The sequence below is a fragment of the Odocoileus virginianus genome, chromosome 3 (genome assembly GCF_023699985.2).
Source record: "Odocoileus virginianus isolate 20LAN1187 ecotype Illinois chromosome 3, Ovbor_1.2, whole genome shotgun sequence".
Classification (NCBI taxonomy): Eukaryota; Metazoa; Chordata; class Mammalia; order Artiodactyla; family Cervidae; genus Odocoileus; species Odocoileus virginianus.
Window position 1 is genome coordinate 41,294,029 of NC_069676.1, and position 9,717 is coordinate 41,303,745.

Consider the following 9,717-nt stretch of genomic DNA (forward strand, 5'->3'; position numbering starts at 1 on the left):
CAGGTCTGGAGTTTTGTGGTAAAAATGCAGTCACCAGAAGAGTTAGGGGCTACTGGTGACAGCATCTGCCTGGCCCCTCTCGTTTTCAAGCCTGTTTCTTTCAGTCTTCCTAGGAATCCCCAGACCTGACTGATGTCCTCTGACAAATAGCCATTCTGCTCTAGTCAGGGAGGTGTTTGAAATTTGCAAACCCTGCCTCCAAGCCAGACTCCGCGTATTACTTCAATTTTTTTATTGAGAGGGAAAAGAAATGGCCATTTTGAATCTTAAGTTGAAGTGCTTCTCTGACTTGTCTCATCTCCCTCCAACCAACCCTTACTGAAACTCTTTCTCATCACAGAAGGAGAGAATACTGCAGATTTAAAATTTCTCAGTTAACTACCAGATAATCCACAAGACTTGGGAAAGACCACATGAGAACACTTGGAAGAAGTACCCCGGCAAAGCCGGGCCTGGGTCTTCCCCAAGGGAAAAGCACCGAATAAACCAGCGTGATCCGGAATCATGTGGGTGAGAAGCAAGGGCAATGCTCCCCACCCTCACCACCTGTAACTAGATGAGGGGAGGGGGGAAGGGCGGTTTATCCGGAGGATGGGTCCCTGAGGGGAAGGCCGGCCTGGGAGGCGAGGGATGACGGCCAAGGTCGTTCCTGACTGCGTCCAGTTGGTCCTGAATAAGGCGGACCCGCTCGTCCAAGCTGCGCTGCTGGGCCAGGACGGCGGCCTTGCCGGCCAACAGGGTGCGGTAGGCTCTCAGCTCCTCTGCGGGCAGTGCGCGCGCCAGCAGCTCGCGTAGGGCCCGCTCCCGCCGCGCCACGTGCTGCTTCAGCTCCCTAGCATCTTCCTCCTGCCGCTGCAGGAGCCCCAGCCGCTGCAGCAGAGAGGCCTGGAGATGCAGGGCGGGGGCGCTGTGAGCCAGGCCCGATGCAGGCCCCTCACCACCCTTCCTGTCTCCCCGCCATCCTCAGCCCGAGCCATTACCTGCTCTTCAGGGTCGCTGTCGGCACCCACCCGGGCCAGGGCGCGGTGCACGCGGGCCAGGCGACTGCCCAGCAACAGCAGGAGGCCAAGCACGCGCTCTAGGTCGGCCATGAACCGGCTGAACCGCTCCAGCTCGTGGGGTGCACAGGCCTGGCCGACAGCGGCCTCCAGAGCAGCTCCGCGCCTGGCCCAAGCCTGGGCCGCTCCCTGCAGCTGCTTCTGCTCGGCCTGAAGGTCCCTTAGCATCTTTTGGAGGAGGTCCGCCAGCTCTGCCTGCCGGGAGTGCGTAGGCACTTAAGTCTGGAGCCAGGCCCCTGACTCCTCGGACCAGACTCTGGGTTCTGGCCCCACTCAGCCACCAATGGCCCCTTCCACACTCACTTTCTTGGCTTGGATGCTGTTATTTGGCTTTGGAGTACCCTGGTCACATGGTTGGTCAGGCACAACGTGGGTGGTAAGGTTTTCAGGCCTTGTCTCCTCCTGAGAAGTTGGCAGGTGCTGGGTGGAGTTAAGTAGATAGGACCTGGGGATAAAACCAGAGCTCCTTGGGTTGTCCTGCCCTAGAGAGCAGGGTCTTAAAGTCGTCTGAGTCCCTGATGCCCCTCACTCACCCTGGCTCAGAATTACCAGCAGCCTCCTCTCCAGCCTTCCTACAGCCTTGTCTCATTGCAGCCCAGACCTCAGCTAACGGAATCAGTCCATCTAGCAGACCCAGGGATGGCTCTGGGTTGGGATAGGAGGGGAAAGTGTCACTCTGAGAGGGATCCAATCTGGCCAGCTCCTGAACCAGCTCCTCGAGGCGTGGACTGGGCCATGTTGACCTGGGACCAGGCTCCCCAGAGCCCCAAGCTAGGGCACTGTGGTCAGGGGGCCCTGGGGTATCATTGTCTGGAGGTCCCAGGGTATCACCTGGGAAAGGTTTGAGGTCAGTCTCTGCAGCTGTGGGGGGAACAGTCGTCAGCAGTCCAGTGGGGTCAAATGTAAGGATGTCACCATTTGCAGTCTCAGGGGGGCTACAGCATGTAGGCCTGGAAACATTCACAGAACCGTTTAACCCCTGCCAACACTCATCCACCCCTGCAGTTTCTGGGTCCTCATGGAGGGGCTGCTCTGGGGGGATTATAGCTTGGTCAGTCCTTTGGCTCAAGCCAGCTCCGTACTCCTGGTCAGAGACATGGACACTGAAAGTGGAAGAGACACTAAATCAGAAAAAGCTCTGGACAAGGGCCCCCCCTCCCCCTCCCCCTGCCAACCACTCCCCCCCCCAAAAAAACCCCCAGACCCCAGCCTTCGGTCAAGAGAGAGTTCCCTGCCTCTCCAGCATTTTATAGATGTGTGTAGGAAAGGTATGTCTCACTCTGCTTGAAAGTCTGAGGGAACTCACCAGGTTGGGAGCCCCAGGAGAGTCTGGGAGTCTGCAGGTGATCTTGCTCTGACCAGGGGGGCTTCTTCCAGGAAAACTTCATCATCAGGAAGGGATGGGAGCCGAGCAGACACAATGCAGTTCTCTGAGCCCCTCTGCTCACAGTCAGAGGGACCGCTCTGGGGGCCCTCTGCAGGACACACTTCTGCAGCTTCCTTCTGATTCAGAAACCTGGAGGCAAGGACCCCACACTAACCACAGTGACCAGGAAGATTCTGGTTCTGTACCATACACACAGTGGGATGTTGGGGGTGGGACTAGGGGGTGCTGTTTGCACTCTGCCTTGAGACATAAGGCTCAAACTGAGGGTGGGTGGAGGCCTTCTTTCTTGAGCAAGAGCCATGAAAGCTGCCTCCCCCCACTTTCAGTTCGCAGAGTGGTCCATGTCTCTCACCTGTTAAGTTTGGTCGGCAACGGTGGTCTGGGGGTTTCTGCTCCTTGGGGAACAGCCTGAAAAAGGCAAGCAGTTGGGTGAAATGTTGCTCAAGTTTTCAGTCCTCTAGGTTCCCCCACCCCAAGGTGGCAGCCCCTATCTTCCATACCTGGGCATTGGGCATGACACCTTCTGAACTTCTCAAGGCGGCCAAGACTTCCCCGGAAGCGCTCCGACTCCGACTGGCGGCAGGCCTGTAGGCATTGCCAAACTTCAAGGGCGGGGGTTTCGGGTCCTCTATGCTTGGGGGCTGGGTCGCAGGCAGCCATCTGATCTGGTGACCTTCGAACTCAGCCAGCGTCCTCTGCTGCCATTCCCGAGGCTCCGGCCGAATGAAGCCAGAGCTGGAGCAGACCTCTCCCGAGCACTGCCTCGCCAACCCAGCGCCCCTACCCAGGCTATCTAGTTTCCCTGGCTCTGAGAAGCACCACTTCCGCTGCTGGGTGGGAGCCCCCGAGCGCGCCGGCTCTACTTCCCCGCCGGGGTGGCTGAGCGAGGCGGAGCGCGGGTGCTCGGCCGAGGGCCGCGCGGGGGTCGCGGGCCGCAGGCGGGAGGGCAGGCTCATGCGGAGCTCCTTGCGCTGGAAGGACGTCTCCCGGAGCACTCGCCGCTGCGCACCCTGCAGCCGCTGGCGGTAGGCGGCCCGCGAGGCGGGCGGGCTGGGCGGCTCGGCGGCCCGCGCCGCGGCCTCAGCCTCGGCCGCCAGCGCGTACAGCAGCGGGGTGGTCTGGCGGCTGAGCGGTCCCGGGGTCCCCTTTTCGGGGGGACGAGGCCCACTGCGTGCGGCGGCCGCGGGCCGGGGCTGTGGGCAAGTGCGAAGCCCGGCGGCGGGGGCCGGGCCGCCCCACACCACGCGCACGTAGTCCCAGTCCAGGTAGGGAAGTTGCTGGGTCCCCGGCGAAGGCTCTGGAGGCTCAGGACCGCCTGAGGCTGCGGAGAGAGAGCTGTAGGCCGAGTCGGTGGGCGCAGACAACCGCCGCGAGTCCAGGCTGCGAGTGGATGAGGCCGGGGAGGTGCGGTCACCTCCGGGACCCAGGGCCTCCATGGCTGCTCGGATGAGGGCGGAGGCTGGCCAGCTCTGTGAGGCCTGGAAAAGCATGGGCGGCGTGGTAGGTGAGGCGCTCCGGGTATGGGTTTAGGACAGCCTGCTAGCCCCTCCAACACGACAGGCTTACACATCGCCTCCTTGGCCACGGGACCCATGGCCCTAACATCCCGCACCTCCCTCGTCTGGGATGGCAAAGGCAGGAGGACCAGGGGAGCACCTCTGGAGGTTGAGGGCCTTAGCTCAGGGGAAGGAAGTGGCGACTAGTCCATTCCCTACTGGGGCTCTTCTGGCCCAGCCTCTACCCTGGCACCTCCTGGAGCGCTGAGAACATACCCATGCTCCTTCCCTCCCCAACCCTGTCCCGCCCTGGCCGCTTCCTGGCTGCTTTGTTAACTTCTCCGGGTGATCCTTCCCTCATAAACAACAGTCAGCAACGATCTGAGATCAGAGGGGAGCCAAGAAAGGAGGGGAGGAAAGACCCAGGTCAGGTGGCAGGGGCAGCTTCACAGTCTTCCTCTGGGCCAGTCATGTTCCAGGTGCTCTGAACAAATATTTATCTTGAACCTCACAACTGTTGCCTGCGTTTTACAGATGAGGACAGTGAGGTTCTGAACCAGGGAATGATTTGCCGAGAGGCACAGAGCTAGTAACAGGCAGAGCCCTGCCTGGAATCTGGGCTTGCCTCCAAGCTTACTGAAGCCAGAATCAATTTCCTAGAAGCAAACTCTGCTGAAAGCCAGTTTACCCCCACCCCTGCAACAAAGCTCAGACTGCTCTGTGGGAAACAATTCCCCCCCCCCCCTTCAAATTACTGTCAGATCCCAGGATAATATGTTCCCTGCTTGGGAGACTCTGCCTTTTGTCTAGGAGTGACAGGCTCACCCATCTTTGTGCCACTCTTGCTTCTCCTATAGGGCTCAGCTTAGAGATTTCCTGGCCCTTTGGGATCCCTCTAGTGTTCTCGCTTCCCCATCACAGCACTCAACACCCTGCATGGTGATTGTTGGGTTTGCCTGTGATTCCCTCTCCCCATTCCCACCCATCAACTTCCTGAGGACAGGCCCTGCACTGACTCATCTCTGTGCCCTCAATGTTTGGCATGTCGTTGATGTGAAGTATTTGTTGAATGACAAGAAAAGGAGCAGCATTGCAGGAACTAGATGGGGAGGGGGTGGCTTTGGCGGAGAAGGCTGAGGGCTTCTTTGCTTCCACCTACTCTTCTCTCCCTATTAATCTTTTTGAAGAAGGGGACAGAATGGGTGAGACAGTTGCCACTCATGGACACTGACCAGGTTACTTAGGTTATTAAGAACCGAAAGAGAGGCAAGCACAGCTTGGAACAGGAATGGCCAGAAATCAATACCTTCCCAGAGCCAGGAGGGGGAGCAAGGGGAGGAGCTGGGGGAGTGTACCTGGATCAGGGGTGAAAGTAGCTTTGAGTCTTGGGAACTAAGGATTCAGTGTGGGCGATATGGACTTTTGTGTGTTGGGGGTGGATGGTGGGGAGAAAGCAGGTTTGCCTTCCCTGAGCTGCTTGGTTGGGACTGCAGAGAAGGGTGGCCCATAGCTGGGTGGAAACTGAAAAAAGACTTTGGTGAGCCTCCTAGACACATTTTGGAGCTCAGGATCACCCTCTATCCTATTCCCTGAGACCCCAGATTCTATATATTGCTGGCTAGGGCAGGTAGAGAGGTTAGTGGTGGGAGGATACGGTGTTTCCTTAAAGGGAGAAGCAGTACTTCCAACATTCCCAGGAGGAGCTCTCAGCTGATCTGGTACCAGAATATCTTGACATCACCCACATGGAGGCATCACTGTGCCTACTAAAGCCAGCCCTGAAGACTGGTCCTCACACTCAGGCTTGGGGACCACTTTTGCAAAGTAGTTTATACTCTGTATTTCAGAAAGAAAAGAAGCTACTCTGAGTAGCAGCCCCTGGGAAGACTCACCTCCTCTAGGGAACCCCTCCAGCCACCCAGACACTGGCCCCTTCTCCTGCTATCCTTCTGAGCCCAACTTGGCAACACTGTTTATCCTGGCTCATGCCACCCAGGCCTACCCATGTTGACCTTCACTGCATCTATAGGCATGGGTAACTGTTCAAATATAAAGATGTTTCCTTAATAAAGGCCTTGAAAGTTCTTATTTGTGAGTTACTGAATGACAGACGGTTCTGAGTTCGCCCAATAAAAACAGCTCAAATAGATAATAAAAATGTCTGTATATTTTCTTATTGATCTTAACTTGTGTTGAGAATGCTTTTTTCAGTGGTAACCTGAGCACCCGATACCCATGCAAGATAGGCTAGGAAAGTCCAGCTCCTTTAATGTGTTTTGGGGCCTCAGACCAAAGAGCAGAGAGTTTTTGTCTGGCTGCAGGGAGCCTCTTGCAGTCCAGCCAGCCCCTGTGGCTGGGAGTGGCCACACCCCAGGAGCCCTAGCATCAGCACTAATGTCAGCTGTGGGCTGGGCCGCAGAGCCAATGCCTGCATTGAATGTAAGTCAGAACTAAAGCTTTCTCAAGCCCCATCAGCCCAGGGGGAGCAGCATGGAATCCCTGCTGGAAAACTGCTAGATTAGTTAGGGTCATATGGTATTGGCATCATTTGCAATAAACATCACCTGAATCAAAGAGCAAGAGAGGAAAAGGAGACAAGGATGACTTCAGTGTTCAGAACTAGGAGCTGAGGAGGTGGAGGTGCCAGTGTTAGGAATGAGGAAGCTGAGATGCGGACTGGCCAAGGGTTCCAGGCTGGGTCTGGGGCCTGTGGACTTTGCAGTGTTTGTGGCAAGTCTGGTGAGCAGTTGGGTAGGTTGAGATGTTGATCTGGACCTCAGCAGAGAGTTAGGACCAGGCAAGCAGCTGGTTTTTAGTTAGAGGTTCTTGGGGAAACCGATGACGACTGCTTCCAGTGACTAAAGTCACACAAAGGCAACAGAAACAGATCCAGGTAAAGTGACCAGAAAGACAGACAACCTCAAATGATCAATAAGGATCAGGAATTAAATCATATATGGGATGGTCTTCCTCAGTGGTAGGCTCACTGTAGGGTGTTGTCTCCATGTCACCCAGACTGAGTTTCTGGGTCCTGGGCCTGTCTTGAATCCCAGCTCTCCAGACACGGTCTGGAAGAGCAGGCATTTTGGGGAAGTTCCATGGCTCTCCCAGCCCCCTCCGGCTCCCCGTTCTCCAAGCCTGTCCGCCCCACAACGCACCCTGCGAAGCATTCGCTCGCCACTGCTGCCGCCCACCCGCAGAGTCTCCATAGGCTCTAGCTCCGTGCCGCGGGCAGGAAACGAGGATGCTGGGGCACATGGGGAAAGGAGGCCGCGGTCGAGGTCGGACCACATACCTGGGGCTTCAAGCTGAGTTGAGGTGCGTCAGGGAGGCAAGATGCACAGGTCGGGTGGCCACAGGGGGCGACAGTCAGGCGGTGCGGCAGGAGAGCGACGCCTCGCGGACACTGGCAGAGTGGATGGCCCCCGGCCGGCGCATTTCTCGGTCCTTCCTTTGGGTTTCACCGTCGGGGAAGGAGGGCTCAAAACTCGCTCAGGGGACCACGCGGTCCTGGACGCGGGAGAGGGGGGCGGTGGAGGGGGGGCGGGCTGGATTCCCTAGCGGCTCCGCTACCGAAGGGCATGAGCCGGGGGTCGGGGAGTGGCTAGGGGGTGCGTTGAGACCCCCACTGCGTTTTCGCCAGCCCCCGGCGTGCTCCCCCAGCAGCTCCCGCCGCTACCGGTTCTGCGCCCACCACCCCTCTGCCAGAGGCGGGGACAGGGGCTCAGGAGCCCGACCCGACTCACGCAGACCAAAAGTGGTGTGGAGTCCAACACCTCCAGACCCAACGACGCACGGGCTGCTCCGCAGCGGCTCAGCCACTCCCACCCGCACCTAGCCGCGGGGCTCGCCCTACCGCCGCGGGGAACAGCGATTCCGCCTCCTGGCCCCCGGCCTCGCCGCGTACCTGAGCTCCAACCCAGACGCGCTCCTGGACTGCGGCCGCGCGGTGACATCAGAGCCCCGGGCTCTGGCTCCCGACCCCACCTCCGGGCTCCAGCCACCGCGGGGGAGGCGCCAAATCCGACTCCCGGGGGCGGGAGCGCGGAGCGGCCGCGCTGCCCGGGCAGCCGACCGCCCCTTCCTAGTGTAGGCTTAGACCCCGGTCGGGGTTGGACGCTCGTTACCCCGCCGGGCATAGGCCTCTTGCTCCGGCTGGAGAAGCGGGAAAATAGGGGTAGGGCTCCCAGAGCGGTCGCCCGCCCGCCTCCATCCAATGTGTTCTTACGGCCTGTGGTGCTCGGCTGGAGTCCCGCGGATTCAAACCACCCCATCAGTGGGGACGCCCAGGCCAGGTCCCAAGAACTCCAGACGGCCACCTCATTCCAGTTTGGCTAAGTAAACAGACGCACCACTGTCTCTGTCCAGCTCTGAGTACAGTTCGGATGCTAAAGCATCCTCCCTTGACCAACTCTCCCTCTAGAACTGCCATTTCCAGAACTCTTGCAGCTCTCTGATTCCTACTACGGGCTCTTTTCTCCCCTCTTTCCCCCTTTTCATTTCTCTCATATCTCGCATAGTCTGGCCCTCTGGCCGGCCACCTGAAAAGGGGGAAGGGAAGCTGGGGCGCTGCTGACTTGTATATTCACTCCGGCTCTTCTCAGTGGTGCTCAGCATTTTAAGGTGCTGGACTATGCATGTCCCTTGTGGCCTGGATAGGGTTTACTCCAGCCATAGAATCTGGCTCTTTTCACTTTGGGGGATCTCAAGGCTCCAAAGAATGATCTGAATTCATCAGCCACTGTACAATGGTCACTGTTCTGTCCTCAGCCTTCCCTGCCCCCACTTTCCAAACTTGTATCCTATGAATACTGGCTCTACCAAGAAATGCTCCATCCCTGGAAGGGGCTGGAGGCCTTTTTGCTGAACCCAGTCAGTGCTTGGTCTTTCTGTTATTGTTGTGGCTTCCTTCACTGTCCCACAGAATCAGCATGCCTGGGGGGCAGAGACCATATCCCTATATCTTGGCATCCTTGGCTGACAAGGTTTGTTGGTGATAATAACCAGAAGCCGGAACTCAGACTGGGGGACAAGGCTACCACTCTCTAGGGGGAATAAGAGCCTGGGGAACTTGGTCTGCTTGGGTCTTCTAGGGGATGGAGGCAGCAGGCACCTGAGCCTGGCTTCTGATTGGGACACTCCTGGCACTGATTTTACTTCAAATGCTATTCTGATCCAGGCATCAGCAGGAGCCAGAGCTCTGGACTCAGACAATGGCTCAGAACTTCTTGGTTTTGAACACCTGCCCTTTTAGCACCAACTCTGATCCACATGGTTGGTCTCAGAGCAGTATCACAACAGAGGAAACAAAACCCAGCAACCAAAAGTCAGTTCAAAAATGTTCAAGATTTTAATTTTATATGTGTGTGTGTGTTGTGTGTGTGTGTATATATATATATATATATATATGTATGAAACTACAAGCCCCTGGTAGCTCAGACAGTAAAGAATCCGCCTGTAATGCAGGAGATGCAGGTGACACGGGTTTGATCCCTGGGTCAGGAAGATCCCCTGGAGGAGAAAATGGCAACCCACTCCAGTATTCTTGCCTGAGAAATCCCATGGACAGAGGAGCCTGGAGGGCTACAGTCCATATATTTTAAAATATATGTATATGTATATATATTTTAAATTTTATTTTTATTTATTTATTTGGCTGCACCAAGTCTTAGTTGTGATCTTTGATCTTCATTGTGACATGCTGGATCTTTTTATTAATAGTTGCAGCATGTGAGCTCTAGTTCCCTAAGCAGGGATCAAACCCAGGCCCCCTGCA

At 57.0% G+C, this 9,717-nt stretch overlaps 1 protein-coding gene across 6 annotated transcripts; it reads right to left on the reverse strand.

The window, feature by feature from the left end:
- Positions 1-217: 217 nt before the first annotated feature.
- SHROOM1 (shroom family member 1) lies at positions 218-7,954 on the reverse strand. Of its 6 annotated transcripts, none has more exons than XM_070465346.1 (9): positions 7,849-7,954; positions 7,237-7,451; positions 2,946-3,923; positions 2,798-2,853; positions 2,365-2,574; positions 1,592-2,161; positions 1,362-1,503; positions 981-1,253; positions 218-885 (listed from the first exon to the last, which is right to left on the reverse strand). In XM_070465346.1, exons 3-9 carry the CDS (start codon positions 3,879-3,881, stop codon positions 553-555), a joined length of 2,520 nt encoding a protein of 839 aa, XP_070321447.1. In that variant the 5' UTR covers positions 3,882-3,923; positions 7,237-7,451; positions 7,849-7,954; the 3' UTR covers positions 218-552. The 6 variants fall into 6 exon arrangements, with proteins under 6 accessions (XP_070321447.1, XP_070321448.1, XP_070321446.1 ...); XM_070465347.1 differs by having other exon boundaries at positions 7,237-7,392; positions 7,849-7,937; XM_070465345.1 differs by lacking the exon at positions 7,849-7,954 and having other exon boundaries at positions 7,237-7,816.
- Between the last annotated feature and the right edge of the window lie 1,763 nt (positions 7,955-9,717).